This window comes from Neofelis nebulosa, chromosome 7 (genome assembly GCF_028018385.1).
Source record: "Neofelis nebulosa isolate mNeoNeb1 chromosome 7, mNeoNeb1.pri, whole genome shotgun sequence".
Lineage (NCBI taxonomy): Eukaryota > Metazoa > Chordata > Mammalia > Carnivora > Felidae > Neofelis > Neofelis nebulosa.
The window spans coordinates 94411919-94431324 of NC_080788.1; the positions used below are offsets into that span (position 1 = coordinate 94411919).

A 19406-nucleotide genomic window follows, 5' to 3' on the forward strand; every position below is an offset into this window, starting at 1 on the left:
CTTTTATTACACTGTCTTTCTTTATATTACTTAAAGGGTTTGGGAGAGATACCACTAGATACTCCTTCAGCAAAAGGAAGACGATCTCATACTGGTACTGTTGGAAATACACGGTCATCCTTTGTTTCTAGAGATGCTTTCAATTCAGCTGAAAGGTAGGCTCATTTGATATTTCACATCATTGGAGAAATTACTCCCTAGTGATAGTAGTCTCATTTGGATATTTTTATGAACTATTCCAGGGATATTTGTCAAAACTGAATGGAGTTTTAAAAGTTGAAAGTAAGAACTTAGAAAGTGTGAGGTAATTAGATTTAATAAGGGAATTGCATATTCACAGCAACTTTCTTTTATATGCACTAAACATTATTAAAGCATTAATGTGGTTTAATAAAGTGCTGTTGAACTTGTCAATATTAGGCCTGTGTTGGACAACTCTAATTTATTTTGTATTAATTTATAGCCTTTACTTTTTCCCCTTGATTATGAAAATAATACATAATTATGATTAAAGAAAAAAAAACTTTAGAAAATCCAGACATTATAAGAAAAACTTAACTAATCACCACCAGGCAGAAAAAGAATCCTCTTAAAATTTTTGTGAATGTAATTATATATGCTATTGTGGAACCTGTTTACATTATGTAACATGTAATAGATTGATTATATAACTTAAAAATTTTTTTCTTTTGAAAGTATGATCTCTGGCATATTTTAAAATATATTTTAAACATTATTTTTAAAACTACATGGTAGATAATATAAGTATCTTTCATATTTTCTAGATTTGTATATTTTTGAAATATTTCATAAACTAAAATATACATTTTATTAAAAAATTAAAATCCATGTGAAAATACATGCTTTTTGGGACCTTGCTATTCTAAGTACAGTCCATAAAACAGCCCCATTGGCATCCCCTAAGAACTTACTAGAAATTTGAATCTTAAAAAAAAGAAAAAAAAGAAATCCAAATTTTGTAATCTTCCCAAGCCTATGGAATCAGAATCTGCCGTTTTTTTCACATTAAGGTATAATCACAGGGGTACCTGGGTGGCTCAGTCGGTTAAGCATCTGACTTGACTTCAGTTCAGGTCATGATCTCCAGGTTCATGAGTTTGAGCCCTATGTCGGGCTCTGCGCTCACAGTCCGGAGCCTGCTTGGGATTCTTTGTCTTCTCGCTCTCTGCCCTTACTCAACTTGTGTGTATGCGAGTGCTCTCTCTCTCTTTCACTCTCTCTCAAAAATAAATAAAACTTAAAAAAAGTGTCATTGAATATTTAAAATATATATATATATATATATAATCACATAAAATCCTGGGTCAGACATTTTGGTCAAAAACTTTTTGCAACCAACAAAAAGTAGCTTTTTAAATATTAATTGAGAATATACTGTGTACCAAGCCCTTTCTGGTCAGTTACTTATTTTGTAGATGTCTCTTAATTGGGATTTATCTGATCATTTTTCACAGTTAGATTTGAAGTTATGCATTTTTTGACAAAAAATACCTCAAAAGTCAAGTTGAACCCTTCTCAGTGCATCATTTCATGAGGTGCATGATGTTGCTGTGCCTTCTTACTGACCGTGTTAACCTTGATCCTCTGATAAGGTGGTTTCTCTTGGGTTTCTTCACTGCAAAATTACTATTTTCCCCCTTATAAATAATAGATATTTTGGAATACTTTGAGACTATATAAATCTCCTGTTTCTCATCATACTGTAGTTTACAAATCTTAGCAACCATTGATGGATCTTGCCTGCAGCAATTATTGTGGGATTTATTTATTTATTTATTTATTTATGTCTAATGGTGATCTTTTATTTACCTTATTCTTCTACATTTATTAGTTGAATTTTTTCATGAAGAAAACTGCTACTTTTCCTCCATGTATTCACTTATTCAAATATTTATATTATTGTAGATGGATGGATTTTTATTTTATTTTATGGGTTATAATCTATCTATATCTATAAAAAGTATTCATTACTCACTTTTTCAAATTGTTGCAACTTTAAGATCTCCCTCAGGTTGGCTGCTGTGCTTTTTCAACATGGCACATTTTACATTTCTTTATTTTTTGCCATCACAAGATTGCCCAGGATCAACTTGTATTATTTCCTCTTCTCTAATCTGTATGTTTCTAATTTCTTTTCCTTTCCTGTCTGAATTGCAATGACTAGAATATTGACTATGATGTTGCATACAAATATTAAGAACAAACATCTTTACCTTATTCCTAATCTTAGGGACAAAACATTTGGTTTTTTCCCACTAAGTATGATGTTAGCTATAGATTCATAAAAGTCCTTTATCAGGTTAAAGTTCCTTCCTCTTTCTAGTTTGAGTTTTTATCGTGAATGGTTATTGAATTTTGTCAAGTGATTTCTCCATGTCTATTAGGATAATCATGTATTTTTCCTTTATTCTATTAATATGAATGGTTTACAGTCATTGATTTCCAAATGTTAAAAAAGATAACTTGTATTGCTTGGATTAGTAGCACTTGATCATGAAGTGTTATATTTTTAATATATCACTGGTGTTGGATTGCTAAAATTAGGTGGGTATTTTTTGTCTATAGTCCTGGGATCTGTAGTTTTCTTGTCTTAGGATGTCTTTGGTTTTGTTATGGGAGTAATGTTGGATCCCTTGTGGTTTCTTCTTTAATACATGGGCTATTTAGAAATGTGTTTCTTACCAGCTGTATAAGATGGTTCCAGTTTTAACACCTCCTCATCAATATGTGTTATTCTCCAAGTGGGTATAAACGGGTATCTCATATGACAAAGACTTTTTCTTTGGCTATACTTTACACAGGCTTTTTATCCATGAATCCTCTAAGTCTGCTTGTTGGCTATAAATTCCAGCTGTCTTACTGCATTCAGAACTGAACACCTTCTGACTATCTCCTATATTGCAGTAGTCATGACCCCTATTCCACAGTCTTAAATAAAGTCTTCTTTATAACTTTACAATGTCAGATTAATTATTCTTTACCACGTTATAGTTTTGACTTGTGTTTCTTAGTATGTCTTTTTAAAGTATGTTTTTGTAAAAATATATGTTATATTTAATATATATTTATATATCTGATTAAATCTTGCTTTTTTATCTAATAATCTCTCCCCTTTAATTAAAGTATTTGACCATTTCTATTTGGTATAATTATTCATATGGTTGGGTTTAAGCCTATCATGTTGATATTTTTTTTTTTACATTATTTTTCAATCTGTCCTGATTTTGTTTCTTTTTTCCACTTTTCCTGCCCTTTTTTTCATCCAAATTTTTATTTAAATTCTAGTTGTCATACAGTGTTATATTAGTTTCATGTGTAGAATTTAGTGATTCATCACTCACATACAACACCCCAGTACTCATTACAACAAGTGCTGTCCTTAATACCCATCACCCATTTAACCCATTCCCCCACCCAAATCCCCTCCAGTAACCATCAGATTGTTCTCTATAGTTAAGAAACTGTTTCCTGGTTAGCCTCTTTTTTTTCCCTTCCTCTGTGTTCTTTTGTTTCTCAAATTCCACATATGAGTGAAATCATATGGTATTTGTCTTTCAATGACAGACTCATTTTGCTTAGCATAATACACTGGCTCCATCGACATCATTGCAAATGGCAAGATTTTATTCTCCTGATGGCTGATTAACATTCCATTGTGTGTGTGTGTGTGTGTGTGTGTGTGTGTGTATGTATGTATGTATAATATATATATATTATATACAGATGTATATTACATACATATAACTATATACATGTATATATTATACACACATATGCATACACAAACACATACATACATCCATACTACCTCTTCTTTATCCATTCATCAGTAGATAGACATTTGGGCTCTTTCCATAATTTGGCTATCATTGATAGTGCTGCCATAAACATTGGTGTGCATGTGCCCCTTCGAATCAGTATTTTTGTATCCTTTGGGTAAATACCAGTAGTACAATTGCTGGATTGTAGGATAGTTCTATTTTTAATTTTTTGAGGAACTTCCATACTGTTTTCCAGAGTGGCTGCACCAGTTCGCATTCCCACCAGCAGTGTAAGAGGGTTCCCCTTTTTCTGCAGCCTTGCCAACACCTGTTCTTTCCTGTGTTGTTCATTTTAGCCACTCTGACAGGTGTGAAGTGATATCTCATTGTAGTGTTGATTTGTATTTCTCTGATGACCAGTGATGTTGAGCATCTTTTCATGTGTGTGTTTGTGTGTCATATGATGTATCAGATATGTCATTTGCAAATATCTTCTCCTATTCCATAGTTTGCCTTTTAATTTTGTTGATTGTTTCCTTTACTATGCAGAAGGTTTTTATTTTGATGAATTCCCAATAGTTTATTTTTGTTTTTGTTTCCCTTGCCTCAGGAGATCTATCTAGTAAGAAGTTGCTGCAGCCAGTGTCAAAGAGGTTATTGCCTGTATTCTCCCCCAGGATTTTAATGGTTTCCTGTCTCAATTTAGGTCTTTCATCCATTTTGAATTATTTTTGTATATGGTGTAAGAAAGTGGTCCAATTTCATTCTTGTGCATGTTGCTGTACAGTTTTCTCAACACCATTTGTTGAAGAGACTGTTTTTTTTCCATTGGATATTCTTTCCTGCTTTGTCGAAGATTAATCAACTATATAGTTGTGAGTTTATTTCTGGATTTTCTATGTGTTCCATTGATTTATGTGTCTATTTTTGTGCCAGTCCCATACTGTCTTAATCACTACAGCTTTGTAATATAACTTGAAGTCCAGAATTATGATGCCTCCAGCTTTGCTTTTCTTTTTCAAGGTTGCTTTGGCTATTCAGAGTCTTTTGTGGTTCCATACAAATGTTAAGATTGTTTCTTCTCGCTTTGTGAAAGATGCTGTTGGTATTTTGATTGAGATTGCATTAAATGTGTAGATTGCTTTGGTTAGTATAAACATTTTAACAATATTTGTTCTTTCAATCCATTAGGGTGGAATGCTTTTCTTTATGCCGTCTTCAAATTTTTTTTTTTTTTTTTTTTTTTTTTTTTTGAGAGAGAAAATGAGAGAGAGTGCAAACCAGGGAGAGGGGCTGAGGAAGGGAGCGAGAGAGGGAGAGGGAGAGGGAGAGGGAGAGGGAGAGAGAGAGAGAGAGAGAGAGAGAGAGAGAGAGAGAGAGAATCTTAAGCAGGCTCCATCCATGCTCAGCACGGAGCCCGACTTGGGGCTCAATCCCACCTTGAGGTCATGATGTGACCTGAAATCAAGAGTCAGGCACTCAACTGACTGAGCCACCTAGGCATCCTTTCTATTTCTTTCATCAGTGTTTTTATAGTTTTCAGAGTATAGATCTTTTACCTCTTTGGTTAAGTTTATTCCTAGGTATCTTATCGTTTTTGATGCAGTTGTAAATGGGATGGATTCTTTGATTTCTCTTTCTGCTGCTTCCTTATTGGTGTAAAAGAATGCAACAGATTTTTATACATTGTTTTTGTACCTTATGATTTTACTGAATTCATGTTTCAGTTCTAGTAATATTTTGGTGGAGTCTTTTGGGTTTTCTACATAGAGTATCATGTCATTTGTAAATAGTGAAAGTTCAACTTCTTTCTTGCGAATTCAGATGCCTTTTATTTCTTTGTGGTGTCCGATTGCTATGGCTAGGGCTTCCAGGACTATGTTAAATAACAGTGGTGAGAGTGGACATCCTTGTCTTGTTTCTGACTGTAGAGGAAAAGCTCTCAGTTTTTCCCCATTGAGGATGATTTTAGCTGTGGTTTTTTTGTGTATGGCCTTTATTATGTTGAGGTATATTCCCTCTATCCCCACTTTCTTGAGGATTTTTATCATGAATAGATAATGTACTTTGTCAAATGCCTTTTCTGCATCTATTGAAAAGATCATATAGTTCTTATCCTTTCTTTTGTAAATGTGGTGTATCATGTTGATTGATTTGCGAATATTGAATCACCCTTGGAGCCCAGGAATAAATCCCAGTTAATCATCGTGAATGATTCTTTTAATGTACTGTTAGATGGGTTTGTTGGTATTTTGTTGAGAATTTTTGCATCCATGTTCATCAGGGATATTGGCCTGTAGTTCTCATTTTTAGTGAAGTTGTTTCTCTGGTTTTGGAATCAGGGTAATGCTGGCCTGATAGAATGAATCTGGAAGTTTTCCTTACTTTTCTATTTTTTGGAATAGTTTGAGAAGAATAGGTATTAACTCTTCTTTAAATGTTTGGTAGAATTCACCTGTGATGCCATTTGTCCCTGGGCTTTTGTATCTTTGGAGAGTTTTTATTATTGATTCAGTTTCTTTGCTGGATATTGATCTGTTCAAATTTTCTGTTGCTTCCTGTTTCAGTTTTGGTAATTTACATGTTTCTGGGAATTTATCCATTTCTTCCAAGTTGTCCATATAATTTTTGGCATATAATTTTTCATAACATTCTCATAATTATTTCTATTTCTGTGTAGTTAGTTTTTATTTTTCCCCTCTCATTTGTGGTTTTAATTATTTGGGTTCATTCCCTTTTCTTTTTTAGAAGTCTGGCTAGGGGGTTATCAATTCTTTTCTTTCAAAGATCCAGCTCTTACTTTTATTGATCTGTTCCACTATTTTGGTTTTTTGTTGTTGTTGTTTGTTTCTATATCGTTTATTTCTGCTCTAATCTTTATTATTTCCCTTCTTTTGCTGGCTTTAGGTTTTGTTGTTGTTTTTTCTAGCTGCTTTAGGTGTAAGGTTAGGTTGTTTGATTTGAGATTTTTCTTGCTTCTTGAGGTAGACCTGTATTGCTATATACTTCCTTTTTCCTTTTTCTCCACATCCTCACCAACACTTGTTATTGCTTGTCTTTTTAATAATAGCCATTCTTACAAGCATGAGACAATATCTCATGATGGTTTGATTTGTATTTCCCTGATGATTAGTGATGTTGAACACCTTTTTCATGGACTTGTTGGCCATTTGTATGGCTTCTTTGGAAACAATGTCTATTCAGTTCCTCTGCCCATATTTGTTTTGTTTGTTTGTTTGTTTGTAGGTGTTTGTTTGTTTTCTAGGTTTTTGGTTTTGTTTTTTGTTGTTGTTGTTTTGCTATTAAGTTGTGTGAGGTCTTTATATTTTTTGGGTATTAACCTCTTTCTATTCAGATATATGATATGCAAATGTTTTCTCCCATTCTGTAGGCTGTCTTTTCATTTTTGTTGATGGTTTCTTCTGTGCAGAAGCTTTAACTTTGATATGGCCCTACGTGCTTATATTTGCTTTTGTTGTCAAATCCAAAAAATTACTGCTGAGACCAGTGCCAATGAGCTTACCATGTATGTTTTCTTCTATGAGTTTTGTGGTCTTATATTTAAGTCTTTAATCCATTTTGAGTTGATTTTTGTGTATAGAGTAAGAGTAAGATAGAGGTCCAGTTTCACTCTTTTTGCATATGGCTGGCTGTTTGGTTTTCCTGGCAGTATTTATTGAGGAGATTATTCTTGCCCCGTTGTATGTTCTTAGCCCCTTTATCATAAATTAATTGGTGGATTAATTAACCTCTGGGTTTATTTCTGGTCTCTTTATTCTGTTCCATTTATACATGTGTTTGTTTCTATGCTAATACCCTGCTGTTTTGAATGAGAAAGTATGATGCCTTCGGCCTTGTTCTTCTTAGACTTGCTTTGGCTATTCTAGGTTTTTTGTGGTTCTATAAAAATTTCAAGATTGTTCTATTTCTGTGAAAAATGCTGTTGGAATTTCTATGGGGATTGCATTCAGTCTGTAGATTGCTTTGGGTAGTAAGGACATTTTAACAATATTAATTCAGTACACGAGCATGAAATATCTTCCACTTATTTATATCTTCTTCAGTTTCTTTTATCAAGGGTTTATAGAGTAGAAGTCTTTTACCTTGGCTAAATTCATTACTAGGTAATTTATTATTTTTGATGCATTTGTAAATGAAATTGTTTTTTAATTTCTTGTTCTGATAGTTTTTTGTTAGTGTGTAGAAATGCCACTGATTTTTATATATTGATTTTATATCCTGAAACTTTACTGAATTTGTTCATTAGTTTCTGAGTTTTTTTGGTGGATTATTTAGGATTTTCTATATAAAGTTGACCCTTAGACAATGCAGGGGTTAGGGGCATTGACCCTCATGCAGCTGAAAATCTACAAACAGCATTTGACTCCCCAAAAAGTTAACTACGTACTGTTGACAAGAAGCCTTACTTGATAAACATAATATAAGCAGTTGATTAACACATATTTTGTATATTATATGTTTTAAATGCTGTGTCCTTATAGTAAAGTAAACTAGAGAAATAAAATTAAAAAAATCATAAGGAAGGGAAAATACATTTACAGTACTGTACTATGAAAACTCCACATGTAGGGGTGCCTGGGTGGCTCCGTCCATTGAGCATCTAGCTTCAGCTCAGGTCATGATCTCACAGTTTGTGAGTTTGAGCCCTGCCTTGGGCTCTGCACTGACAGTGCAGAGTATGTTTGGGATTCTTTACCTCTCTCCCTCTCTCTCTGCCTCTCCTTCCCTCATACTTTCTCTCAAAATAAATAAATAAACTTAAAAAAAAATCCACATGTGGGGTACCTGGTGGCTCAGTTGGATAAGCGTCCAACTTTGGCTCAGGTCATGATCTCGCAGTTCGTGAGTTTGAGCCCTGTGTTGGGCTCTGTGCTGACAGCTCAGAGCCTGGAGCCTGCTTTTCAGATTCTGTGTCTCCCTGTCTCTCTGCTCCTCCCCCGCTTGTGCTCTCTCTGTCTCTCAAAAATAAATAAACATTAAAAAAAAATTTTTTTTAATCCACATGTAAGTGGACCTGCACAGTGCAAACCCATGTTGTTTAAGGGCCAACTGTATATCATCTGTGAATAGAGGCAGTTTTACCTCTTTCTTTCTTACTTGGAGACTTTTATTTCTTTTTCTTCATAATTGCTCTGGCTAAGACATCCAGTACTGCATTGAATAAGAGTGGCAAAAGAGGGTATCCTTATCTTGTTCTTGTTCTCAGAGGAAAACCATTCAGCTTTTCATCATTGAGTATGATCTTAGCGTTGGGCTCATCATATGTGTCTTATTATGTTCAGGTATCTTCCATCTAAATCCAGTTTGTTGAATGGCTATTGAATTTTGTCAGATGCTTTTTCTTTATCTATTGAGAGGATGATACAATTTTTATTCGCAATTTTATTAATATGGTGTATCACATTAATTGACCTGGAGATGTTGAGCCATTTTTGCATCCCTGGAATAAATGCCACTTGGTCATTGTGTATGATCCTTTTAATGTATTGCTGCTTCAATTGCTAGTATTTCGTTGTTGAAGTTCTTTGCATCTGTGTTCTATGATCATTTTAATGCATTCTTTTTTATAAATTGTATTGATGTTAATATATACATAGTGAGTTTCTCCATTTCACTCTTACTGTATCTTTCCCCCTAAGGTATATTCAATGCTATTCTACTATCAAATCCATTTTGCTTTGAACAGTAAAAAAGTCATCTTTAAACACAAGTATCAGTAATTAGATGACTTCTTGTGGTGTTCTTTTGTTTTACTCTTCATTTTTTCACCTTTTATGTATCATATACTTCTTAGTTTAAATATAAATTTAATCCTCTGTTTTTTCTCATTGTATAGAATTAACCATTTTACAAATTAATCTCAGATTGATTTATTTAAATAAATTAAAAATAATGGATGAATACATCTAAGATCTACATTCTAGATCACCATCCTGTGTCTACTTTTAAGATGATTCTGAGTCATTCATTAACCAGTGCTCTTAAGATAACATTAGCATCATTTTTAATACTGGTAGTCAGAAATGGTAACTGGCAACTGTTACTATTGTCTGTAAGACTTATCAATTTGCATGACTTAATTTCTTTCAAAGGGATCATTTATCTGCCATATTGAGTCACCCCTTTATAGGAATAAAAAAAATTATGCTAGTAATAGTAATTGAAATAATAAATCCTGTCAAGATTCTAGTTCTTCCATGCAAGTTCACATGGTTATTTTGAGTTAACATAGCAGGCCTGAGACTACTATTTTTGGAAAGTCCTACTTACAAGGTTAGCCCTTGGTTGGCATCTAGGAACTAGGATTTCAGGAGGATTCCTGAAATAATCCTGAAATAATCCACTGTTCCTTAACTGATGAAGAGTAGTTTACTATACCAAAATTATTTGAGCAAACAATATGGTTTATGCTGAAGACCTGCTTTCCTTCTGGGAGCCTGGAATTTTAGTATATCCTAGGCAGAGGACCAACCATGACCAACTCCCTGAGCATTGGAGTCTCTAATAAGGTTCATTGGTAGACAGCATTTCACATGTGTTGTCACAGGTTGTTGCTGGAGTAATTAAATTTGTCCTATGTTACTTCACTGGGAATGGACCCCTGGAAGCTTATAGCTGGTTTTTTTCCAGACTTTGACCCCTACACTTTTTCCCTTTGTTTATTTTGTTTTGTATCCTTTTGCTGTAATAAATCATATCTGTGAGTAAAACTACATGTTGAATCCTGTGAGTCCTCCTAGCAAATCACCAAAGTCAGGGGAGATCGCAGGGACCTCCTTTAGCATTGTGGCTATCAGATCAGTTTGTGAATTTTTGAGAAATATATATGTAATAAGATGTATTATGTTTATGTTTCTCATAGGAAATTAAGAATGAAATTAAATTTCCCTTTCTTTGACTTTAGAGAAGTAACTGAAATTCGTGACATCACCAGAAAATCAGTTCCCCGCAATTCCTTAGAAAGTGCTGAATACATTAAAGTCATAACAGGTTTATTAAATGCAAAAGACTTCCGTGATCGTATTAATGGGATTAAGCAGCTTTTATCAGATACTGAAAACAATCAAGAGCTTGTTGTTGGAAACATTGTGAAGGTAATGAACTGTCAAAATTAATTTTCATTTTTAATATGTAGCTAATAGCTCATTAGTATAAAAAATTGCCCTAACTCTTAGTACTTTATATGTATTGTTTTAAAATGTTAAGCTTAGAAGAATGAATTACTTTCTAGAACAATTCAAAGTAATTGGGAAAAAATAAGAAAATAAAATAATAATATAAGAAAACAGCTGCTTAATTTGTCTGAATTTTCCCACTAGATGGTAACTCTTTGAAAGCTCTGTATTCTCAGAGCTCTTGGAACCTGAAAGCTCTGTATTCTCAGAGCTCTCAGTGCATATATGTCAAGTGAATCAATAAATATTTTAAAAACCAGGGCATTTAGGTGCTCTGATATTACTTAAGAGTAGATATTAAAATTTTTATATGTAGATTAGAAATCTTATATATACTAATTTATATACCAATGTTAGACAACAAGCAATAGAAAAGAAGATAGTAACAAATGTTAGTGGTACCAGAGCATAGATGATTTATGCTTCTTCAGAGTTAATTCAGTTAATTCCATTAGTGATTTATTAATAAAATCCCATGTTAAATTTGCATTATGTGCATTAAACTTGGCCAGCATACCATTAACTACTCTTAATTCCAGTAATGTTGTCTCTTAATTTTCAGAAGAAAGGTACCATATTATCATGTGATGGGCACCAGAAAGTTGCATTTTCTGATATCTGTTGAGTAAAAATAAATCTCTTGGGAAGACTGTTCTCACCATGAAAATTTTTATTTATATATTAACTTTCATATTTTTATGAGAGATGTGTATATGTATATCAGCCTCATAGAATAGCTCTTCACTCACCTAATGTGACTAAAGATTTTGCTTATCATTCACTTTTTATATCTTAAACTTATGAAAGTTAAGAATTCTAAAGAGCAAGGAATAATTGTTAAAGTAATCAGGTTAAAAGGTAGTAAAAATTTAACTCTGAAATTGCATATAAAATTCTCATAAGAAACCCAAACTGAAACTAAATCAAATCTCTATGGTTGTTATATATCTAATTCTGTTATGAATAGTGATAAAAATGAAAACTTTCCTTGAGTTCTTAGAGTTAGCTAAGCTAACCACACCTTCCAAAAAATAGCATTTTTATCACATTTACGGTAAATCAGTCATCTTCCTACTAAATCAAATTTCACAACCTGAATTTATTAGGATGTCTGTTTGAGTGATGTTTGAAGACTTGTCATTTTGCTATAAGAAGGTTTGAGACTCAGATTTAACATCCAAATTTTTATAAAATTCCTATTGTCTATGTTCAAGTTAAATAAGATGTTGTGTGTATGTTTTTAAATAGTATATTAATAGCATAAATACTATAGAATGCCAAAAAGAATTTAAATAGCTATAAACATTATTTCACATTAAATAATTTACCAATTTACTTTCAGATCTTTGATGCTTTTAAATCTCGGCTTCATGATTCCAATAGTAAAGTAAATCTGGTGGCTCTAGAAACAATGCACAAAATGATTCCTTTGCTTAAAGACAACTTATCTCCTATAATCAACATGCTAATTCCAGCAATAGTAGATAACAATCTGAATTCTAAGAATCCAGGCATCTATGCTGCTGCCACAAATGTTGTTCAAGCACTGAGTCAGCATGTAGGTAAGAAATCTTACTTTTGCACTCAAATTATTTTGACTTTACTTTCATACTTTCTGTCCTACACATGATGTACTTTGTATAATGTTGAAATCATAGATATTAAATATTTGTCATTTAATGTTGTGATATTTTCAGTAGTTTAAATTATTTTTAGAGTTTAATACTATCCCATTAAATTGACTTTTTCTTATTTTTGATTTTTCAGTCCTTTTATTCCTACCTCAACCTCACATCTGGTGCAAAATTAACTCAAAATGGATTGTAGATTTAAATGTAAAACTTAACTGTAAATCTTTTAAGGATAACATAGGTAAAAATCCTTAGGACTTGAGGGCTTGGTGAAGAGTTGTTAGCATGATACTAAAAGCATGATCCATTAAAGTCGATAAATTAGACTTAATCAAATCTAAAAACATTTGCTCTGCAAAAGACCTGTTAAGTACATAAAGAGACAAACTACAGATTTGGAGTAAGTATTTGCAAACCACATGTCTGAGGAAGAACTTAGAATACATAAAGAACTCTCAAAACTGAACATTAAAACAAACAATCCAATTAGAAAATGGGCAAAGGACATGAAGGAACACTTCACTGAAGACGATATATGGATGGCAAATAGACACATAAAAAAGATGTTTAACATCACTAGTCATTAGGGAAATACAAATGCAGGTTAAGACCATGATCACTACACAAATATGTTCATCTGTTCAGGTTGCTTTAGCAAACTACCTACAGACTGGACAGTGTAAAAACAAACATTTATTTCTCACAGTCCTGGAGGCTGGAAAGTTCAAGATCAAGGTGCCAACAGATTTGGTATCTGGTGAGGGCCCACTTCGTGGTTCCACTGGAGCTTTCTGGGGCATCTTTTATGAGAGCTCTAATCCTATTTATGAGGGCTCCACCTTCACGACCTAATCATCTCCCAAAGTCCTCACCTCCAAATACCATAACAACAGGGATTGGGTTTCAACATATGAATTTTGGAAGACACAGACATTCAGTTTATAGCAAGTATTAGGACAGCTAAAATTAAAAAGAGTGATAATACCAAATGCTGACAAGATTTCAGAGAAACTGGATCTCTGCTACATAAATAAAATGGTGTATCCACTCTAAAAAATGGTTTGTCAATTTCTTTTTTTTTTTTTTTTTTTAAATTTTTTTTTTTTTTTTTTTTATTTATTTTTGGGACAGAGAGAGACAGAGCATGAACGGGGGAGGGGCAGAGAGAGAGGGAGACACAGAATCGGAAACAGGCTCCAGGCTCCGAGCCATCAGCCCAGAGCCTGACGCGGGGCTCGAACTCACGGACCGCGAGATCGTGACCTGGCTGAAGTCGGAAGCTTAACCGACTGCGCCACCCAGGCGCCCCTGTCAATTTCTTTAAAAAAAAAAAAAACAACTAAGCATACACTTACCATATAACCCATCAGTTGCATTCCTAGGCATTTATTCTACAGAAATGAAAACTTCCATCCAAGAAGTTACACTCTTGTTCATAGCAGCTTTATTTACAAAAGTCCAAAACTTCAGGCAACCTAAATGTAATTCACTGAGTTAATAGTGAAGAAACTTATGATACATCTATACCATAAAATAGTACTTAGTAATAAAGTAGTATTATAGATACATGTAACAATTTGGATGGATCTAAAAGGGCATTATGCTTAGTGAAAAAGGACAGTCGCAAAAGGTCACATGCTGTAGGATGGCATCTTTGTATAGCCTCAAAATGGTAACATTTACAGAGATGGAAAACAAATTAGTGGTTATCAGGGTTTACGGGCAGCTAGGATGTGACTATAGAGCGATAGCTCTGTGGAGATCTTTGTGGTAATAGAATAGTTCCATATGCTAATTGCAGTGATCATTACACAAATCTACACATGTGATAAAATGACATAGAACTATACACACATAGGGATGCCTGACTGGCTCGGTCATTAAAGCATATGACTCTTGATCTCTGGGTCATGAGTTCAAGCCCCGGGTGTAAAGCTTACTTAAAAATCAACAAAGAAGGTGAATGATGTAGATTAGAACTATGCACAGGTATTGTACAAATGTCAGATTCTTTGTTTTGATATGTACTGTAATTGTGTAAGATGTAACCTTTGGATGAACAGTACACAGGACCTTTTTGTACTGTCTCTCCAATTTCCTGTGATCTATAATTATTACAAAATTAATGGGGCTCCTGGGTGGCTCAGTCGGTTGAGCATCCGGCTTCGGCTCAGGTCGTGATCTCACAGTTTGTGAGTTCGAGTCCCGCGTTGGGCTCTGTTCTGACAGCTCAGAGCCTTTGGAGCCTGTTTCAGATTCTGTGTCTCCCTCTCTCCCTGTCCACCCCCCTCCCCCCCCCACTCGTGCTCTGTCTGTCTCTCTCAAAAATAAATAAGCATTAAAACTTAAAAAAATTAAAACTGAAAAAATCAGTAAAAATAAAAACTACCCCCTCCAAAATGTAGTTTTTTTTCTGTTTTTTTTTATTTTGTCTTTAATAAACCTATATTCTATTTTTTGGAATAAGATGACTGGGAGATAGGCAATTCTTTTGCTTTTTTATGCCATATGATAGCTCTTTTAAAACTCTTATTTGAGGTATTTTATTTCTTATTTGCTATAAGAATAGTATTCTATTAAGGTTTTATACATAATGTTAAGTACTGATTACATAGATTTAAAAATCTTTTTAACACATTTGCATTCATTTATGTATCTTTTCCTTTTAATGCTTTGTAATGAAAAGTAAGAACTCATAACTCTTTAAACATGTGTCTGTATTATTCTTTTTGTTTAGACAATTATTTGCTTCTACAGCCATTTTGCACAAAAGCTCAGTTTTTAAATGGAAAAGCAAAACAGGATATGACTGAAAAGCTTGCTGGTAAATATTCTTTAATTGCTATTTCTAAAGAAATATTAACTAAGGAAAAATGATAGGTAGTTCAATTTCTTTTTGGGATAGCTACCAAATTCAATATCATTACCCACGATGTAGAAATGAATTGCATAATGATCTATACGAGAACTTTTTAAGACTTTTACCCCAAATTTTTTTGTTTATCCTTTTTTTTTCCAGTAAGAATTTCTTCCTTGTCACGTTTAAAAATAAAGAGACATTAAAATCAAATTGGTACTCATGAAAAACTGTTTCAAATTATATATTTGATAAAAGATCAGTGGGTTAAAAATGTATGTTTTTTGGAAAACATTGAGATGAATTTGGGGTTTAATTCCTATCTTTACTAATTTTGCCTGAGCTAAGTTGTCCTATATGGAATTCTAATACTTGAAGATTCCAATCTTTGGAAGAAAAGTTTCTGACCTTACCTTCTTTAAGATGCTTGACATTTTAAGACAAGTGACATAGAGAAGAAGCTTAATATATTTTATATGCTTTTTAATTAGCAGAAATTGAATTTATATTTTTAAAAACCTGACTGTTTACTAAATTTTTATGTTTCAGATATTGTTACGGAACTTTATCAAAGGAAGCCCCATGCCACAGAACAGAAAGTATTGGTTGTTTTATGGCATCTCTTAGGGAACATGACAAACAGTGGCTCTTTGCCTGGAGCTGGAGGAAATATACGAACAGCCACATCTAAATTATCAAAAGCACTTTTTGCGCAAATGGGTCAGAATCTGTTAAATCAGGCTGCATCTCAACCACCACATATCAAAAAGAGTTTAGAAGAATTGCTCGATATGACAATATGAGATGAATTATGAATCTTTGATGAAATATAGTATGATGAACAAAATTGTTTACATGATGACAAATGGAACTTTTTCAAGTTACATTTTCAGTGCCTGCACTACTCATCTGGTAAATTAAGTCAATGGCTATTTGTATTTGCAGCCAGTGGGCACACATCTGCTCTGTATCAACCCTATCACTTGTACCCATCACAGACAGAGAAACCTAAAATAATTAATATAACCTAATATTCATGAAATCTGAGGCCCATGGAATGAATCCAGTTATATTTTTGAGGAAAGTCCTGCTCATTTGCACTGTTCTATGGAAACCACAGTTCATTGCCCTATATGTACAATTAGATTTGTAATTAAAAATATACTTTTTATTATGTAATCATGTTCTGTCATTACTCAGCCTTATTTTATGAAGTGAAATAAGTCATTGAACTATGTTATCACAAACTAACTTTTGTGTGCTATTTGTGAAAAACGTATTTCTGAAATCAGTCTGCTAATATGATTGTGCAGTATTAGCTTGCTTTTGCTGCTGTGTTAATGTGATATATTTGCTTACCATTTGGGTTTAATCATCTACATAATTGTGAAATTTAACAAGTTATAATGAAGCATGGTGACCAAAGTTTTAGAAAACACTTAAACATTTTAAATGCACGTTTAAGAAAACGTGTTGAATGTAACTTCCCTATTTTTGTGTGAAAACACTAAATTTTATTTCTATATGTCCTGACATTTATAAAGGTGTTATTTTGCTGCCCAGTTGTGTAATTCTCAAAAATAGTGCCAGGTCTTCTATAGGCTTTTCTCAGAATTCTTGGGCTATAAGTACTGTATGCATCTTAAAAAGAAAAGGAATGTTATAAAAATAAAAGGATTTATTTCTGTAGATATGTGAGAGGTGTCCTATTTTTCCAACTTCCAAATTTGTTAAAATAAAAAGTATATATATTGTAATACTGACCTATCATTTTCACTTGGTATACTTGGTAAAATATTGACCTATCTCTATTGACCTAACAATAGACCTGGATTATAGTTCTAGCTATAGAACTATAGGAAAATTAGGCATGTGATCTTGGGCAAGTCACTTACCAGTTCTAGGTCTCCCATTTTGTCATCTCTAAAATGTGAGGGCTGACTAGATGATTTTTAAGGTTCTGTTTTGTTCTAAAATTATATGGTTCTGTGTTGTAGTTTATTCAATGATCACTTTATTACAACTGTGAACTATCCTCATTCTTTTTCACTTCTTGTGTCACTAACTGGTTTTCTGATGTATTTGGCTGCATTTTAAATTGTGATTCTTTGTATTACTGCATGAGTGCTAAGAAGAAAATGGGGGTGCAGGGGGTTACAGCAATTTGAAGAGAAGCTGAAAGGAAAGACTTGGTTACTTTTTCTGTTTATGGGCATTGTTACATACATTCATAGTTACATATTTCTTAAATGCTTTATCTTCTAAGTGTATTGTATTATGTATCTATAGTTTAGGTCTGAAGTTGGCAAACTTTTTCAGTAAAGGACCAAAAAGTAATTACTTTTGGTTTTGTAAGCTACAGACAGATTGTGGCATATTCTTTGTTCTTTGTTTCATTTTTTTATAATGTTTTGAAAATGTAAAAAATATTCTTAGCTCAGGCCAGACAAAAACAGGCCTCTGGCCTAGTTTGTCAACACTTGGTTTAGACTCTTTTGACCTTAGCTGTAAATCTGAAATCGTCATTAAAGTTTGCTTTAACCCTTAATGATATGCACCATTGAAACAATAGTTACAGATTCCAAGTTTTATTAATTTTGACCATTGTCCCTGTGTCATTGCAAATTTGCCCCTACTAAATTTGCATTAATGTTGGATATATTGAAGGTAAATTTTAAATTTCAAAGGGAAAAGACCATTACTTTGTATATAAGCTTAATTATCTCTTTTTTTTTTTTTTAGTTGATGTAGTTTGAATTTTGCACTGAAAAAGTACAGTAAACAGTCACTACTATTAATGTGAGGACTTTACATAATCTCTGTGCTGTCTTTTATTATAAAAAAATTTTTTAATGTTTACTTTTAAGACAGAGAGAAACAGAGCATGAATGGGGGAGGGGCAGAGAGAGAGGGAGACACAGAATCCAAAGCAACTCCAGGCTCTGAGCTGTCAGCACAGAGGCTGACGCAGAGCTCCAACTCACCAGACTGCGAGATCATGACCTTAGCCGGAGTCGGAAGCTCAATTGACTGAGCCACCCAGGTGCCCCAGTGCTATCTTTTATTATAAATAAAATACTCATGTAACAGAGTCCCAGGCCTTAAAGATTTTCTCACTTTTAGTAACTTCTTAATAATGAGCACTCAGATGTCAAGCACTCTGTTATCAAGAACTGTTATCAACCCAGAAGTCAACAAAAATTGGAGACTGATCACTGATTAAAAGAACTAATGCAGCCGAAGGCCTGAATAAATTGCAATGAAGGAATAATTATACAAGTAGTGATAATTATAAAAGTTGATCCTCACACTGTAACTAAAAAATAAAGAAAAAAATTTAAATGGCAGATTTCCCCAATGGAATCCATATCATATAGTCATTAAAAATGATGGGGCACCTGGGTGGCTCAGTCAGTTAAGCGTCCAACTTCGGCTCAGGTCATGATCTCACGGTCCATGAGTTCAAGCCCTGCGTCGGGCTCTGTGCTGACGGCTCAGAGCCTGGAGCCTGTTTCTGATTCTGTGTCTCCCTCTCTCTCTGACCCTCCCCTGTTCATGCTCTGTCTCTCTCTGTCTCAAAAATAAACGTTAAAAAAATTTTTTTTAAATGTTAAATACTTTAATCACAGGACAAAAAATGTTAAATACTTTAATCACAAGACAATATCCATAGTGTGTTAAAGGAAAAAAGTCTGACTACAAAATAAATGCAGTGTCTCTATCAAATATATATGCACACAGAAAATAGAATTGGAATAATATATAGCAACATGTTAAACTGTAGTAAACTATGAGTAAAGAAGTTAATTTTTTTCAGTGTATTATTATGCAATTTATTTTTTTCAGAAATTAGCAATATGTGTTACTTATGTAATGAAATTTCAGTTATGATAAGTAAAAGTCTAAAGAGAATCTGAAAATAAAGATAATGTGAAGAGAA

General features: G+C 33.3%; 1 protein-coding gene across 4 annotated transcripts in view; it reads left to right on the forward strand.

Moving 5' to 3' along the window:
- Positions 1–17155, forward strand: part of TOGARAM1 (TOG array regulator of axonemal microtubules 1) — an 83006-nt gene extending 65851 nt beyond the window's left edge. For 3 of the 4 annotated variants that reach the window (XM_058738926.1, XM_058738927.1, XM_058738928.1), the window contains 5 exons: positions 37–155; positions 10708–10897; positions 12321–12540; positions 15347–15433; positions 16016–17155. In XM_058738926.1, coding sequence (XP_058594909.1) covers positions 37–155; positions 10708–10897; positions 12321–12540; positions 15347–15433; positions 16016–16269 — 870 coding nt within the window. In that variant the 3' untranslated portion in view covers positions 16270–17155. The remainder of the gene's footprint in view (positions 1–36; positions 156–10707; positions 10898–12320; positions 12541–15346; positions 15434–16015) is intronic. The other variant, XM_058738929.1, reaches the window with a different exon arrangement.
- The last annotated feature ends 2251 nt before the right edge of the window (positions 17156–19406 follow it).